This window comes from Melanaphis sacchari, unplaced genomic scaffold (assembly GCF_002803265.2).
Source record: "Melanaphis sacchari strain LSU unplaced genomic scaffold, SCAv2.0 Contig44_pilon_pilon, whole genome shotgun sequence".
NCBI classification, from domain to species: Eukaryota; Metazoa; Arthropoda; class Insecta; order Hemiptera; family Aphididae; genus Melanaphis; species Melanaphis sacchari.
This window is the reverse complement of record NW_020271295.1, coordinates 2,016,422-2,036,379: the sequence shown is the minus strand read 5'-3', so window position 1 is coordinate 2,036,379 and position 19,958 is coordinate 2,016,422. Positions and strand designations below refer to the sequence as shown.

General features: G+C 25.7%; 1 protein-coding gene across 3 annotated transcripts in view; it reads right to left on the bottom strand.

The window, feature by feature from the left end:
* LOC112598045 (acetylcholine receptor subunit alpha-like) overlaps positions 1-19,958 on the bottom strand; it is a 163,758-nt gene that overhangs the window by 86,056 nt on the left and 57,744 nt on the right. For all 3 annotated transcript variants that reach the window (XM_025344370.1, XM_025344372.1, XM_025344371.1), the window contains exon 4: positions 9,215-9,324. In XM_025344370.1, coding sequence (XP_025200155.1) covers positions 9,215-9,324 — 110 coding nt within the window. The remainder of the gene's footprint in view (positions 1-9,214; positions 9,325-19,958) is intronic.

Below are 19,958 nucleotides of genomic sequence, written 5' to 3'. Positions count from 1 at the left end.
TATTTTCTGTATAAACTATCGAGTTATAACGTCTTGGTTTCTGTTTCATAAGCGTTGGTTCTCAGAGGACCAATTTCACAACTTGCTCGACAGGAAAAAAATAGTTTTGATAAAATCAACCCTTATATAAGTACGCCGGGGACTAATTTCAGCGGCTTCAACCATTCCATATTTTTATATTTTCTATCATCTCAAAAAAGCATTTTTTGTCTGGACAAAACCCAGTCACGTACTATTCATACACGCACGAGTCTTATATCCAGGGGGTCATTTTATTAAATCCATTATTATTATTATCATCATCATACTAGAATGAGCTAGTCGCAGAGAGTGAGGTAGGGTATTGAATTGGTGTTTTTATTTTGTCCCTTCTTATTTCATTACAAAACCGTCTGTTTGGTTAATGGACGTCACATCCGCAAAGATAATAATAATAATAATAATAAAGTGACATAAGATATTTGTGGCAAAAGTGGAACAATTTATTTTCGGGACGGTCAAAACAAAACGGAAACGCCGTGGCCAGAAAAACTGCAAACATGGGGCTATAGTCGATTGAATTGAATTTTTATCCCGTTTGTGCTTGACATCATCAAAACGAACTTAATTAATATTAATAAACGAAGTGAAATTTCTATACGATTCTTTATAACGATACGTTTTTTTTTTTTTTTTTTTTGTTTAAAAAAAAAAAAAAAAAAAAAAAAAAAAACCATTTATGTTTAATACATCTATTCAAGGTTAAATTGTGTATAATATTAACCTTGTGTTTTATTTTTATATTTTGTTAATATTATTATTTTTTACACGACCATGTTTAACCAGTTGTCGGGAGAACCACAGCAAATAACATTGTATTAGTACACAAAATACAGCAATGAAATATCATAGGTCACAGCACGCAAAACAATTAAACTTGGTATAAAGAGCGAAAATAATAATCATTACTTACTTAATGGTAATTGAAAAATGTTTTATGATTATAATAAATTTTTTTAATTTAAATACGATTTAAAATTATTATGCTAGAGTTGTTACTGTCTGTACTTTCTAGGTAATACAACGTATAATAATTATGGTTTTATGGTATTTATTTATTATCAGTGTATTTTTTTTGATAGAATAACTATTGATTTATTTTATTATTACTTTTAACCATAAAAATTACAAAAATTAAATAAATTGAAAAGGTAACTTTTTTTTGTAAGTATATATCTTTACTTAACTTTATAAATGATTGAAATAAAATATGTAATTGATCGGTATTATTTGTATGTTAAGTTTAAAAAAATTGTAAACAAGATGATTTACTTCATTTTTTTTTTTTTACGACTTATTTTTGATTCTTGTATGACAGATTTTTCAAAACAATTGTAAAATCAAACAGATTTTATTACAATTTTAAAATATCATGCTTTAATAATTTCTGTGCATTACAGATTTTAATTCAAATTGTTTGTTTTACTTATTCAAATTTCTTGTAGTTATTCATTTATTCCTTAATATTATTATGTATTCGTAGATTAGGATTTAATAAAAATCCTTTTTACCTTATCAGTTTTCCTGTTTAGTGTTTATTTATCATAAAGAAGAAGATTGAGTGGAAACATCTTAAAACTTATTAAGTGTGTAAATAATCCGTCCGCTATATCTGCATAACAGTTTAAACTTCTCATGCTATAAAGTTTTTGTTGAAACCATAAATCATAATATTTAAATTTCCGTCTCGCCAAAACGTTACGCAATAATTCGTCAACAAATTCATCAGATTGCCCTAAGTACTTTACATTTTTACCTTGTGTAATTATACTTTAACGGAGTGATCCCTACAAAGGTTTCGAAACCAACGCGAAGAAAAGTAAAATCTGAGGTGTTTAAAATATCACGTTACGAGCTATAAAAGACTTAGGTAATTTTTTCTCAAGATTTAAATCGCGTCGGATGAAAAATGCCACTTGCAGAATAAGCGTGGAATAATATCACCGCAGAGAAAATTATTTGTCTACCTATATATATATATATATATATATATATGTATATGTGATTATAAATCGAAAGTTTACCCGTTTTGAATACGAGCATAAATTATTAGAAGATCGGATCATACACAAAAGAATGCACGCCGTGTAGCGTAATCACGTTCCGTGTATAATAGGGATATTTTATGAATTATTATATTATAACATAAAAGTTGGTTTAGTAACCGGCTCGAACATAGCACGCGCCGTACTTGCGATCCCTGCGATGTTATTACTTTGTTCGAATAATGGTCGGCCCGTATCATTATGTCATACGACATCCAACTACCCGACAAAACCGATTCCGGCACAAGAACAACAACAATAATAATTATTATCGTCATAGCAATATTGCTGGTAAATATAATGGATAAATTATGTGCGCTTAAACGGAATGGTTTTTTGGTCGACATCTATCAAAAGTCAAACAAAAATGTTGGTATAACGCTATAATAATATAATATTACGCGTGTGCTTGCGTTAAATTGGCCTAGGACCAAACGGTGCCATTCCTCGGCTCTGAAAAGATACTTTATAATGATATATAAATTATTACGCGCGATATACACACGCACGTGTGCATAAATGTATACATATATTTATATATATTTATTTATGCACGAGAGGTACTATGTAACATATTATATATATATATATATATATATATAATTATATATACGTAGATATATAATGTGTAGAGGTATACGTGAAAAAGTGGAATTAATATTTACGACCGTACATCCACCGGGCCAAACCATGTGAAAGCGGTTTTTCGTTATCGTCTCGACTTCAACGCGTATATATCACGTATAAAATATATATTATACATTAAACTATAAGTATATATATATATTTATATGGATGTGCGCATGCGTGTGTTTATGTGTGTGTGTGCGTGTGTGTACAGGGCGATTCACTAAGCGCGATCGTCTACTTTTTCTCATTTCATAGTCTAGATATATAACAGGTATCTGATTTTTGGAATTGTTATATATAATTGGTTAAATATATATATATAATATATATATCTATAATAGATTATATTTTCAAACCATTGAGATCTGTTGTACTACTTAAGTAATGGTTTTTTGAAGATACAAACTTCTGTTATTTAAAAATCAACCCCGTTTTATATAGCAAATTATTTATATACGTATTTAGAGAATTTTTTTATTTTTGAAAATTATAACGTTTCAAGATCGAAATTTGAACGAATAGTTTTCGAGTTATTTAACTTTCTTAGGCTTTCTGAGGTTATGATATTTTTGAAGTTTTATTAACTAATACAAATCTATTAATATGTATATTGTATAGCTTATAAAAAAGGTCCAAATTTAATAAATACCTACTAATCTCATATTACGTGTATTTTATGGTTTTATAAAACCATTTTTAAGGACTGCTATCTTTAATATAATAATTTTCATAACTGAAAATCAATATATATATATATATATTTTCAATATCCACTTAATAATTTAAAGCGAAAAGGGGATTCTGATTTGAAAAAAAAGAACAGAAGTTTGCATCACCATAGACCACTCCTTAATAAGTAAAAAAAATTTCGAGAATTTGAAAATATAGTCTTTCAAGTACACCTAAGAATTCTAAAAATTTTAATTTTAATGAATTCATTATTAAATAAAAAATTAGGATGACAATAAAATATGTTTGATACAAAAATGATGCTGTTTTTAGAATTTTCTTTTGTGTGCTACTTATTAGAATGTAGTATTTGCTATACATCAACGTTATCTAGAAATAAAAATTCAGAAAATAATCATTGTTTCAACCATCGTTGATCAGATGGTATGGTTTATGATATCATAAGATATATCTCGAAATAGAATTTCTGAAAATCCACCATTGTATCAAAACTGAAATACATGTATTATTTTAATATCGTAAATCTTTTTTAGTACTGGCATTTTTTAAATGATATATTTTCTATAATGCGGTTAAAAATATGTTTTTATTTAGTTTTGTTTTAAAAAATCTTTATTCAAAAGTATTGTGCGTAGTTTATATGTAATAATTATCAGAAATATCGATGAAAACATAATACCCATCTTATTTTACACATATCAGTTATAAAATAACGCATCAATTTTTTTCTTCCGTCCAATATCTTTAAATACACAGTTCTGCGAAATATATATATATATATTTTTTTTGTGTAATAATAATTGATCTTTATAGACTTTAATGTGCAAAATTCAAATCTGAAATCCATTTGTTTCTATCACGTCTAGTTCTTTTTTTAAATTATGACTTAAAGATAGTATAATATTTACATATAAATAACATACGTTATTATTTTAATTAAAATATTTTTATTAATATAAATTTAACTAAAGTAAAATTCAAAATATTATTAAACACACTTGTTTAAAAAAAAAATAATATTTGTTTATTTTAATTATTACTTTTAAAGTATTAAAAAAAAATTTATTCAAGTTTTCGGATCTTTTTTCTTGCAGGTTCGTAAAAACTAAATTTATTTTCTTTTCTTTTGTAACTTTGTTTTTCAGTTTCATGTTTTAAACACCAGCAGTAATCGGCTATCATACTAATATTTCATCGACCTTGATATCGCCTTTCTATCTCTTTTATGCCTTGATGAAGACGTTCACCTAGTTCTTCACTTAATGAACCCAAATTTTCCGGAAAATAGTCAACATGCGAATTCAAAAAGTGTAATTTTATACTCATATTACAACCCAATAATTATCAATTTATAATCAGAATCTTTTGTATTACCTAAAAATTTCGACACCACGCTTTTAAAACTATTCCTTGCATTTATTTCTACGGTGGTCATATTATTTTGAAAATCGTTAAATAATTAAATAATTATTTAATACCTCAAGCCGAATATTGTATCTTAGAAAAATCGTACCTATTCAAATTCCCTATTATCGTATTGCAATCAATAAAAACAGTTTGAAATTTTGGAAACATTACAAAACGGCTTTTTAGAGCTATAACAATAATTGTCTGTATAGGAAACATCGAACATTGCGTGTTCACTGAAATAATGTTTTTATTCTAGTGATTGTTATTTCTTGGTTTGGTCTATTTAATTGGTCAGTTCGTTTGAAAACTGCATTGCGTGCAAATTTTCACGGGTTACTTTTTAAAGTAAAAGAAAATAATGATAAACAATATGTTTTAAAAAAATAAGTACCTTGTCTTTTAAACAATCGAGAATGATAAGATAATAATATGGAGAGGTTAAATCTAACAATAAAGCTTATACATTTAAGATTATCATGTTCGTAAATTTTAATAATAAAGTGTTGCGATTAGTAGTTGTGTTTTATGTTTATTTATCCTTGGGCCATCGATGGTCATTGCCTATTAGCTTTATACCTGAACTTACTTTTGCTTAAGTTATTTATTTATATTATTGATATTTATGTGTAGTTAAAATAGTTTATCTAGTTTTGAGCTGTTAAGAACTGTCTGGGTTAACGACTTCCGTTAAGAATAGTATTTCCTGACAGAATACTGCAGGATATTCATACTTCATATCTCTCTTACTTGTATGTATAAATTTTGGTTACTTATAATATGTTTTACTGAAACTGGTAATGAAAGGAGGGGGGAGGCGCCGCTTTTCTTAGTAGTTATATTATATAGCAAAATAAGTTCAAATATCTTTATCATAAAATTAAATTTAAGTTACACCTCATTAAAATGTTTAATGCATTATAACGTAGTATTCAACTTTTGTTTTTCTCTCATAGTTCCAATAATCCAATAATGTGCAAGAAGAACAAGAATAACTTGAAGTTAAGACATTTTAATGAACCTTACGTATACGTGTATACAACTCCGCATTAAGTGCATGATGATATTATGGTTCTTACTATAATATACTCAATGCGTATTGTTTGAATTGGTTGCGTCAAACTAAACACTATCAAACCTCTTAATCAAATATATCGAACAATACGTTTATATACTTTGTAATGATAGTTACTATATATATATATCATAAAATTAGTTATGTTAATGTAAACGTTTTCTAAATGCATCTGTCTTAAAGCGTCTGTGCGATAATCTTAAATATCCAAACAATATCTTATTACGTATACCTATGCATTAGTTTCTTCATCATTTAAAACATTTAAGTTAACTTAAATTAACGAATTATTTTTGTAAATAATTTTATCATGAATTACTTGAAATATTCTGTAGTTATTTCAATCATATGGATCTGCTATAGCTATTATGAATTTATAAAAATGTCTCTTTGTATTTTAGGCATTTAGCGCACATTAATATATATCTATAGTAGTATAATACCAATACCAGAGTATTCGATGGCGTATTGTATTTTTAGAATAATAGTTATTTATGTAAATGTAAATCGATGTCTATCTCCTATCAGGTACCAATACCAATACCCATGAGAAATTAATTATTAAAATTTGTCAACGACCCCAAAATCCCACGTGACCACGTGTAGCCACAAATTTCGTCTACAATAGTCAATTATTATTGAAATATAATAAAATAATAAAGGACCAATATGAAAGTTTTAATATATTGGTTCATTTTTGTATATAATATAATATAAAGTACAAAAATGTTTGGTCGTAATAATATATTATTATTTTATTATAAATAATACGAGTACATAATTAATATAACAAAAAGGAAAATCAATATGTTTGATTAAGTTACATTTTCTTTTACCTTAGGTTAAAAAAAACTACTTATCACAAAAAAAATGTTATAATATAAAATTATTTTTATAAATGATTAAATCAATTTTGGATAAAATTATACATATCATATTACATGGATATTTTGGACCAATTTTAATGCCTAAAATAAACATATATTGAAACACCTGGAGTTAACATGGAAAGTTTAAGTATATACAATCTATAAAATATGACGATCCACATTTTAAAAATTGCACCTGTATTCGTTTCCAAAATAATATAACCGTAAGAACATATAATACATGGTTATTGGATATGAAAATAAAACAAGAACAACTTCAAAAGAATATTAGTCAAGGGTCCAATATTTACAGAGCGTAACACCATAGTACTTATACCCGACACTAGTTTATCAATATTTCATTTGACTATATGTATAGCTATAAAAAAGTAGTTTCCAAGCCGATTGAATTTTATCGACTGTTACCCTATATAGTATTATGAGTATGGGCATAATATGTAATACACGATGTATGAACTTGATGCTGAAATTGGATACTATAATTTTATCCATACTTACAATGTGAAAAATTGTCAGACTTTATTTTTAATATAATATTATTACTGTCATTGAGCTTAAATATCTAGACTACATAAAATAAAATAAAAAAAAACATAAAATAGTAAATAAGTTATTATTATTAAAATAATAAAAAAATTTAAATGTATCAACCAGCGACAGTTTCCTCATTAATTTAATCAAAAGATTATTATTCATTAGTCTCTTATTTTAATTCTAACACTCAGCCATCATTTTTAATATTAAAACACAGAACACATAATATGGCTTTTTTCATAAATTAACGGTTTTAAATATTTAATTATTATAAATCATAATTCATTATTATTATACCATTATCATTTTTTACAATCTATAAGTAAGATATAACTACACATTTTAATTACAATCGGATTATTTATAATTATTAAATACTCTAGTATAAAATATTTATTATAATAATTATCTGTTGTAATGCCCTCGGACGTGTGTTTCAATAAATAAAAATAAAATAAATAGTCGACGAATTAATTCAGAGCTGTATCATTATTTAAGACGATTTCCCACTTCTGAGTTGTATTACTAATTTAATTGACACTCACCACTTACAATAGTATAACATATATGTTCTATATAACACACATATATTCACTCACTTAAGGGATACGCATCAATATTACATACACTAATTGATAAAGCTTTGGCGGTGGCGGTGGAGGTAGATTCGTTCGCGCTATATTATTATCATTAGAGTGTTATATTTTTTTTTCACTAATGTGATACTTAATTATTTAACACTTTGTACCTGCAGTAATATTACATAGTGCAGGTGTAATATAGTAAATAATATATCCTAATGTTTCGATATTATATATTCCGTTTGTCGTCCACAGGGGAATACGCACACTCGTGCATTGTGATCATCGACAGTGACGGTGGGATTGATGCTCCCATCAAAACTCCACACAAAAAAAAAAACACACACACATTTGACTTATCGTTTTTTTTTTTCGTTCTTGTATTACACATAACTTGTATAATATACACGAAACGCATATGTTATAAATTTCGTGTAATAATAAATTGTATAATACATAATAACACTATACAGGGTTAGTAAAAAATGTTCATCCAATTTCATATGTTCATAATACATTTTTAGTTTTTAGATTTTGAGTTATTAATAATACAATTAAATATTTTAAATCTATTTAATGGCTATTTAAAATGTTCTATGGGGCTTCCTTTGATTACGTGAACATCGCAATAAAGTTGAAACTCAAAATCATTCAATGCATATCCGTTATGATAGATTTCGCTAATCTTTTAGCTCTTCTATGTTCGATGATAATATTGGTGCATACACGGAGATCACAAGTAGTCACATGGCATATCATAAGATTATTTAAGAAATCAAGTGCAAATTATCGGATGATTAATTCTTTTATAACCCTGTATAACACACACTAGACGATTTGGCAATATCGATACGATGTAGTTCTACCGTAGCAGCAGTAGCGATGGTAGAAATAATAGCAATAGTATAGTCGTAGTCATAGTAGAAATTCCACAATGTATACATATATATCATTTAATGGTGTTAGTAAATATATAATACATTGTGACATAATAAATCTGAAACATATATTACGCATAGCAAACAGGAGGCTAGACGATAACGAGCGGTCGCGTGGGCGTGCGTTGTACGCTTACTGCAAATTATACGTCATGTAGATTATGTGTGTGTGTGTGTGTGTGTGTGTGTGTGTGTGTGTGTGTGTGTGTGACAATATATATACCATACGTTAGTAGTGATCGTAAATAACACCTGTTTTGTTGGAGCATAAAAAGAAGAGCTCATATAATAATTATAAATTATTATTATTATTAAATTTGAACAGTGAAGGGAAAATTTTTCAAGGCGAATGCGCGCGCTTCTAAAATACTATAAACACGCTCACTTGTTGTAGAGCACGATATCAGGCCGCCAAATGTGATCAGAAGGTACATGGAGCATTTGCACGCCACCATACTCCTTTGGGTCCCATTGTAATTTGTAGTCATTCCACGCCTGTAACATAACCAAACACGTGAATTGTATATAATGTAATTATAATAAATCGTAAAGGACTATATATTATATGTGGAACTATTACAATTATTGAAGTCCCGACTATTTTGCATCAAAAAAACTTATAATTATATGCATAATACATTTGAATAACCTGAAAATACGCAACAAATATGATACGCTTTTAAAATTTTAAAAAATTATCAAAAATATATTACACTCTTATCCATTATGCATTTATATTAAAATTGCTTATGTTTTTTTTTTTTTAATTTCATCTATACAATATATCAATCATCAATGTCCTATAGACATTTTTAAAAATATTGAATGACTCAATGAAAAACTTACAGGTATTAAAGTTTTCCCTTCATTAGAGAATGCCCCGTGGTGGACAAACTTCTAAATTTTACCTTTATAAAATATTAAGCTGATACGTTTTTTTTATTTTTTTTTAAATGTTGACGAGATTCAATTAAAATGTAGTAATATGTTTCTGAGGTATTAATATTTGAAGAGTAATTGTCAAAGTAGATATAATGATTTTACACAAAATATAAAATATTATAATCAAATACTTATTGTAAGAAAGAAAGTTTAATAGAAAAACATTTTATACAAAGTATAAAATGTTGGCGTATATAAATATTAATTTATATAATTTTAAAATAACTATATAGCTTTCGTATAAGTTTTTTAACCTATCATTATATATTATATTATGGAATATTGTTTTATGTTCTTAAAATTTAATGACTCAGAAAATATCTGTTCAAACAATTTAAACGTATCAATATTTAAAAAAAAAAAAAAAAAAAACATCCACTTAAAATTTCATAGTAAAAATGTAATTATTATAAAAAAATAAATATTTTGTGTCTACCGTAGAATACTTTAAAATAATAAAAAAAAAAACTTAAAATATTAAGACTTTTAGTAAATACACTATAAAAGGAAAACATAGGGATGATAATGCTTGGTTAATCACCATTCTGTATAGAATTTGTTTATAAGTAACTAAATTATGTTATGAGATTTATTCTCCTAAAACAAACTCTATTATATCATTAAACGATAAAATATACTTATATATAAGTATACCTATTAGGTACCTACAGTATATCTATTTATAAATGGTCACGTTTTCTATGCTAATAATTAAAACGATACTATGGTGATTGTAACTTCGTTAGACCAATTTATTTTCGAGTTATTATGATATTATGATTATAATATATACCTACCATGAAACTTATACTAATTATTGCTGTAGTTATAACGGTAATATATAAAATATCTGTATGACAGATTAAACACAGATAATTTTCAATTGCTGGCTACTGTTATATGTAATAATATCATAACAATGACATGATCACGTGATCAAATAGTTAATTATTTTCTGCGATTCATATTTATATAATTGTCATAAATAATGATCTTATCGTATAATTTATTGCTATTTAAAGTGTAAATTATTGTTTATATATATATATTTTTATGTAATAGGTACTTTATTTAATATATACACAAATACACATATTTGTGATGCATATTATTATAAAGTTATATAATAGGCTCATTTCTTGATAATAACATGCAAAAACCCATTATGACAAAGCCGAAGATAGAATATTAAATTTACATAAATATCGAAAATAATTACAAAAACATTTTTACATAAGTTTAAACAATGTAATTGCATTATTATTACTACATTTTTTTTTCACTATGATTAAAATATAGAAACCTACGTTGTGTTAAAAAAAATTTTTATTTGAAATAAACAATGAATATAATGATATACAACTATTATAAGATACAACGTCTTCTTATATTGTACAGAGAGATAGCTGATAAGCTTGGACTAATATCTTTATAGAAAAAAATTACGCGAATGATTAACGTTATTATAATGTTATACAAAAAAACAAATTGTTTTTACTAGAATTATGCATGTATAATTTATTTATTTAAAATAGTACAGTAATATTATACAGATATGTTATGTACCTACATTATCAAGACACTGAGTTTAATTTAATTTGATGCTAAACATGAAGAAGTAAACATACCATATAGTTTATATAACAGCATAAGTCGTAATACTCGTATTGATAACTAAAAACATTTAATAATAAAAGTTGAATTTACATTGAGAATTACATTTTTTTAGGATTAAAATTAGAACTTTTATTATGTTAGTTTAATATCATGTTTCTATAATTAATTATTACATGATATGTTTTATTAAATAGTAATTCATTTTTAAGCCAATTAATTAATGATCATATGTGTTGGCTACGAATATAAGACTTCATATTTACAAAAGATATGCATAGTTTTTGTAAGAACAATTTTAAAATTACGGACAATAATAATACAGATTTCTTAATTGTTTAACAAAAATAAAAAAAAAAAACAAAAAATAAAAATTTTAAAACACATCATGGTATGGGCTTAACTTTCAAGTAATGATAGAGTGAGTGTTGTACTTCCATCCTTAGTTTAATGAACTCCGTTTTGAATGACATTGTTATGAAGTATAAGACTTGTATAGTAACTGGGTGACAAGTACATTATTTAAAACCATATTTGTGTTATTGTAGTATTAAAATAATAAAAATTATAATTTATTTATAAGTTTTAATAAAGAAAAATTACATAAATATTATGTGTGTATGATATAACTTGTGGAACAATATATTAATTCATGTATGATTCATTTGTATTATTCTACTTTACATGGTAATTACAATTTCATATTATTATTAAATTATATTTCATAAAAGTAAAACAATTACAAAATATAATATATTATGTTTGTATCCTAAACTTAATATTTTAAGAATAAATTAATATATAATACACTGCAAAATTAAAAATATTCAAAATCAACTTATTATTGTGTATACTCAAATTAAAACATAAGTTTGTTAAAATAGATCCTTGTAGTAATTATAATCCAAAACTTTTAGTGGTTAAATCATATACATGTCATTTATGTATCTGGCTTAAGGCTTAAGAAAACAGTAACATTATTATATGATATACTTGTAATATGAACATTGTGATAATTAGATAGATCATCTTGTGCAGTATGTACTATGTTTATATACGTACCTAAATTGCCTATACAACACGCCGTTATACAAATTTTGCTAAAAAAAAGGTAAACGTGATTCTGATACAAAGTACCATGAATAATATTATTTATGTTACTATACTCATTATTATGACATTGAACATTAAACAGTAAATTTTGTTTTATAGTAAATATTTGATTAAAATGTAACTTAAATCACATTAATAGTGTATATTTATATATAATTTATAGTAAACTAATTAAAATACAAATTTAAAATAACTATAAATTAAAATTTCTACAAAAAAATAAGCTTTACGTATATAACTTATCTACTTCAATCTATTAAACTTAGCATAATAAGTTAAATATAAATTTCATGAGTTAAACTTTTTTTATATTCATATAACTTTAAACTTAATTAGTTTTAATATTATAAAAAATATTATAATATTATGACATCATTATTAATTTTTTTTTTTTTTTTTTTAAGGGTTATTGTAATTAATTTTAAAATTTTCAATAAATTTACATTTAAATAATTGTTTGGAAAATATCATAAATATCATAACTTATTTCCATATAAATCACGTTTTGCAAAAGTAGGTACTCTAAAGTTTGTCTGTTTATATGATTCTACGAAAATAAATTTTAAAAAAGAAACCTCTTATAACTCAGAATTTATAAATATCGTATATATTCATATATATAGTTAATAATTCCAGATGAACACAATTGATAACGTGTAATTGTGTTATTCAAATTCATCAAAACTTGAATGAAAATAAAAATAACCTTGTGAAACAATGATAACCGCGGCATGTTACGGAAAATATGACGAACGACGGACTTACAATAAAAAATAATAAGACACGAACGATGTTTCAGGCTTCATAAGTGAAAAAGACGTAAAACATAATAACTATAGTGGTGATAATGAAATTAATACGAACTCCTATAATATGTGGTGTACAATATAGGTGTATTTTAATTGTAAACAAAACTATATCCGTCTAGTCAGTGACCTGTTTAATCCACACGATCATCACGTCCACGAATATGCGATTTTATCTATACGACTGTTATTTAAGGCTTAAAACATGCTATAAATTCAGCAGCAATAATGATTGTGTGCGTGCAGTGGTGCGTTTCTGGTGTGTGATTTGTCGGACAACACACACGCATCAGCTGCGAGCCGTATTTGAGCGTTCGATAATGTTACGGCAATCGTTATATACGCGTCGGTGTGGAAGGGTGCCCGAGGGTAGGGAAATGTTTGAAGCGTCCAACGATAGACGCGTGTGGTTTTCGGGTCACCTCGTAGAACTAATTAGCCGACGCACCAGAAAACATCTCTCGTCTTAACACTTATGACGAGGATCTTGAAAAATTATATATCTATAATAATCCTGCACGGCACGCGAAGCCCAAATAATAGCGTCGAAACAGTGTTACTGCATAATAAAAACAATATATAAGACATACCTATTGTACGCGTCAACGATTTTCGTCGTTCATAAAATGCAACCACCCGTTAAATACTACAACAAAAAATTCGACGTATACCATTGAATTTTTTTTTTTTTTTAACTCCATTATCTGATGTTTTATTTTACTCTCGTTTGGTTTTTTTTTTCTAATTCACAACCAAAAGCAACATTTATTTACGTTCTGAAGTTCAATAGTTAAATAGCATAGCAAGAGCGTGCGTGACAACTTTTGTGAATTTTTTTCCGTCACATAAAACAACAATAATAATACGTAAACTCTACAAAATAAAAATGTAACAACATATTGTTTCCCGAGATATTGTGTTAATTGTTGTTTAGCGTAATTATAAAAATAATATTGCAACGATCGTTTTATTTTAATAGCATATTTTTTCAAAACTCGGATAATATAATTTATTTTATATAATTACATTTTTATATTTTTTTAAAAGTTTATTTCGTTTTTAAATTGTGTTTGGTATTAAGAGCAATAAATGAAAACACAAAAAAAAAGTTGCTATTTATTTATATGTTACAATATATACACATTGCGGTAAACTATTCCACGATATGTGACGTGTGCTGTGTGCCTCTCGCGCTCTCTAATCTGTATTTTATTATTTTATAATAAATTAACAATAAGTGACAAAGAAAATATTTAGTTTAAGTTTGTATAAAGATTTATCTAACATTTCTGATAATAAAACAAAGTAACAAACAAGTTTTACTCAATTTCATTTAACAATTTATTAATTGTGGATATTTTAATTGGATAATGATATAAGTAAATAGCCATCGCCATTTTCTCTAAAACTAGCAAGAGGTAAAAAACAATCTAATTTCCTCCAATATTTTTCTTTGTGTAATTATTATAGATTTTATAATAAATGTTGAATCAAGGCCATACAGTGTAAGCAAAATATAAATAACACCGGCTTAAGATCATTTATTTGTAGACTATCTCGTTATTATACCAAAATAATTTCGTAAATCAATTTAAACCTAAACTTTATTCTTGTTATTTGGACATATGAAGTATGCAAATTTAACATGTTCATATTTCTTGGGGCTAATAAATTATAGATGAAAAAAAAAAAAAATAGAGAATACCACCTTAAAGCTTAAATTACAAAGAATAAAAATGTCCAGCCATTATTCTCTAAAATAAATTTTAACTGTTTAACTGAAATGGATATTGGTCTCGGGTGAGTTTTAATTTTCTAAGCATTTAAAAATAAAAAAGTCATATTTTTTCAACCAATGAAGTAGTTTAAATGTCTTCTGTTAAAGGAGTCATAAAAAATTTACTATCGAGTGAATTTCTCGCTTTGATAATGAAAAATGTGTTTCTGGAGTTCGATTTCAATCATATAGTAAAACACCCAGTAAATGGCACTTAACAAAGCACCGTTTTACTTGACCACAAACACTAATTTACTAAATTGACAATCAAGATAGTTAAACAACCGTTCAATAAATCCAAATAATTTAAACTACTTAAATAAGCTATTCAGAATATTGAAACAGAAATTTAATCAAGTTCTTGGGTCATATTAGTTACTAAGAAAATATATGTCTTGATGCGGACAATAGTTGATGTCAGTAATTGCATTAATCAATAATATATTGATAACACAGAAAATGTCAGTTACTATTAAATTTTAACTCAAAATTCAAGATAATAATTTTATAACATAAATTAATATCATAATACGAGTATAATATCTTAATAAAATTAATCAAAATTCAAAACGTTTCGTAATGGATTTAAAAATAACACTAGTGTTAAGTAACACGTTATCGTATTTGTAATTTTTAAAAGAGTTTTAAATTTGAGGCTTTTAAATTATGTTTTATTAGAATTGACTAAACAACAATAAATAATATGTATCTAAAAAAAATTATAGAAATAAAAACTTAAGCATAGATTATTTTCGATGTTTAATTATAACACGATAATGTCCACATTGTAAACATAAATATTTAACTTTTACTTTTAATATAATCTGTTTCATAATATACGTAAACTTGATAAATAAAATGCTATTTATTACGTTTTTAATTACTTAATTTGTTTAAAAAAAAATTAGCTCTATATAATAATACGCATTAAGAATTTAAATTTCCATAAATAATTTATGGATATAATACCTAGAGCATTTTGGGTAATTATATCGCTGAAAAGTGGAAGATAATATATTTATTTATTTTTTTTTTTTTTTTTTGGTATTTTTTAAATAATTCATACTCACGAACTTAAAAAATGTATATATTTAATAGTCCGTAATATGGTTTTTTTATCCCGTTAGACATTTAAATTCGTCGTACCTATATGATGGTATTATATTATTAATAATAAGCACGCTCCAGAGGAGGCAAACAAAAAATACGATCAAAAGTAGTTTTTTAAAGAGTTCGAAATAATCAATTGATAACAAAACGATAGAAACACCGAAATTTATTGTGTGCCTGGGTTGAATACGATATCGAACGTATAGGTAATGATAATACGACGTGTACCTATATAACTTTTCTTTTCTTCCTTCCAACGAGTTTACCTATATAAATGAAATAAATTCAACTTTCCTCCTACACGCAAACATATCTAACAAGCAAATACAAACAAAAAAAACATACGATAAATTTGGATTGGGCGAGGGGGGGGGATTCTGCGTGAGGACGGAAACTCGCCGCAGACATGGTAACATTTTTTTTACACGAGTTCAAACAACGTTACATGGTCGTTGCCGGGACCCTCCGCAAATATTAAGTGGATGAATCTATCATTTGGGCAATGGCAAAAATCTGATGACAGTGATGTACGATTGGTGAGGCCAATGTATGTGTATACAGATCAATTTTTGCGTAAGTATGGACGCGTAATATTTATATGGCTTCATACGTGTCCCATTCACCCGACAATTCAATAATAATATGTGTCCGATTATCCTTTCAGTTTTTCTGTTTTTCTTCTACAGACATCGATAATATTAATAAATTATTTCAAAATTCAGTCGGTTATAAATGTTACTAAAACATTTCATCGTTTTATGCAGAGTAATATTACTGTTTAACCAAAACCGGGACATTATTTATTAACAATTAAAAAAGCGTTAGTATAATACGTATAATACAGCACTGATAGGTAATCTAACCCCACCAAACTGTATTATTCTAGAAATGGTTACTTAATCAATATTTTTTCTGAATATTTTACGTAGTTTTATTATTATTGTATTATATAAATTTTACGATAATCTGATTGACTAGAATTATAATCGATTACAATATATTGGATGGTTTACAGCATTATTTTTATATTGTTTTTATCAAACTATGTTTCAGTTTATCTTGTATTTATAGATTTCAAGACAACTGACCACTTTTTTACTATAATTTTTTAATATATTATAACTATACGTTGGAAAAATACTAAAAAATAAAAATATTTAATACATAGTTTACTTTAAATCAAAAACAAATTGTGTATAATAAATATTTAATAATATGTTTATTTTGATACAATATTCGTTTTTAGAAATATATTTATTTTTTTATAATACAAGTGTTTATAGTACACTACACCTACATGCGGTGTCTCCGTTTTACAAACGTATAACATAGCATATTGTTCGATTTGAATAATCCATTTAACTCTGTCATGTTTAATATTACAGTGAATTTATCTATTATCAAATTTAAAAGTAAAAATATAAACCAGTGAACCTTATAAGTTTTTATATTTTTATTTTAAGTGAGTAATGAACATTTTAAAATGTACAATTTAGATTTTTAAATGTTCATAACTCATTTTAAAAATAAAATAAAAAACCCCATGAAATTTATTAATTTATATTTTTACTTTTAAAATTAATAATAGGTAAATCCAATGTAATATTATCATGACAGAGTTAAATAAATTATTCAGATCGAACAATTTGATATGCTATGCATTTATAAGATGGAGACACCGCATGTGGGTGTCGTGTACTTTTTATGTAAAGTATAAATATATAATGTATATGTTACGGTAAATGATGTTAAATGGAAATTAACGTTATTCACCGGTTATTAACGTTATTTACCAAATATACAGGTAATTATCGTTATAAACTGGATAATCACGTTAATGACTAAATACACAGGTAATTGATGTTATAAACCAGATAAGCGCATGAATCTCAAATACTACAATTTGAAAAATTATGTAAGTACCCAGATATTTTTAAAAATAGAATAAATGCATTATTATTTTTTATTTATTTTTACAAGTTTTACTCCCATGACATTTAATATAACATAATTTTTCAGCCCCAAGGTAGGCACAATGCTTATTATTATTACAACTAGTCTGGCAATGACAACGCTGGTACCTTCGAGGGCTCGCAACCGAATTATTACTAGCTACTTCCCTCAGTGTCAACTGTCTACCATCTGCTAATTTTATCACATTGTCCTTGTCTAATAGATTTTATTTGCAAACAGCTATTTTTGACATGTGAAATAATATTTAAGAAAACTATATTCCGTACTTATAAAATAATAAAACAAATTTTAATTTTAATAGTATATTTTTTCATTAAAAATTAACTTACAGAGTTTGTATAAATCATGTTCAACTTGAGTGACAACTGATAGTATATTTTGCATAGAACCACGAGCTCTATCAACGTTTGGTATAAATACACATACAGTTAAGCCTATTTCAAGCTGAGGAAACTTTTCTTTAGAAAATTTCATCATTTCCTCTCCTTGTTTTTCTAAATTTTTTTTTGAATTTTTACATGCAATACAAATATTTTCTTGACAATCATCAAAAAAATATTTAAAATAATTTTCAAATATTTATATTTTAGTTTTATTTTTGTTATATTTAAAATTCGGAAATTTATCGTTAAATAATTAAAAAATATTTAAGTACCAAGTTCCGAATTTTTTTCTGCGATTTCTATGATTTAATTTCCGATTTTGTCTTCTTTGATGATTGGTTCTTTGGTTATTTTTTTAAATCTTCCGCAATAACCTCTTTTATTTTATAATCAGATCAAAATTTCCCAAATCATACGGTTATTAACGTTATTCACTAGAAAATAACGATAATTCCCACATTCGTTGGTAAATAACGTTAATAACCGGCGAATAACGTTAATTTCTGATATAACATCATTTACCGTAACATATATATTAGTTATTATATTTGAATTTTTCATTTATCATTAGAAGAATTGTCTTTAATTATTTTCAGATGAATACTCGTAATTACTATTTTTACTATATTTAATGTTTTATTTTGAAATTCATATTTTTTTCCAATTTTATTATAATTAAAAAGAAATCTATTCGAAAAAGAACTTTGATAACAGTTATAAAGAAGGTAAAATATTTATTAACACAAAGTATTTAACTCAAGTTGCTTTATTTTATTGCAAATAAGTCATCAATGATCAATAAATATGTGTTATAAATATTCGTGTATATACCAAATATTAAACTACAGTAATAGTCTGAATTTCGAGAATAGTTTTGATAGTTTTAGTGTAAAGAAGTACTGTGAAAATCGCAGTTTAAACTATAGTGTTATAATATTCTATATAAGTTGGTTTTGAAATCGAAGGGGATGAGCTGAACTGTGATAAAGTTATGGCAAGCAACACTAATGTAAACTTATAGATGACCCATATTTGATATACGATAGCGAGGGCAAGGGATCACATTTTGGAATAAGAAGTTTATTGAAAACTTCTTAGCTAACTACGACATAATTTTAATATTGAAACATCACGTCGTATTTTATTTAGGTTAAAATGAATTACTTATTGAATTATAGAATTTCTCAATAACTTGAAATTTTAATTTAAATTTATCTGAATGGATTCATTTTAACAAATAAAATACCGTATTTGGTATTATTTCCTCAAAAAAATGTTAAAGTAGAAATCTCATTTACAGTTTTTAATATAATCAAGCGAGCTGAAAACAAAAACTAGTAATATTAAGAAACAAAGTAATGTGATTTCACTTTGTGATTATAACAATACAACAGGATAACGGAAATTAAT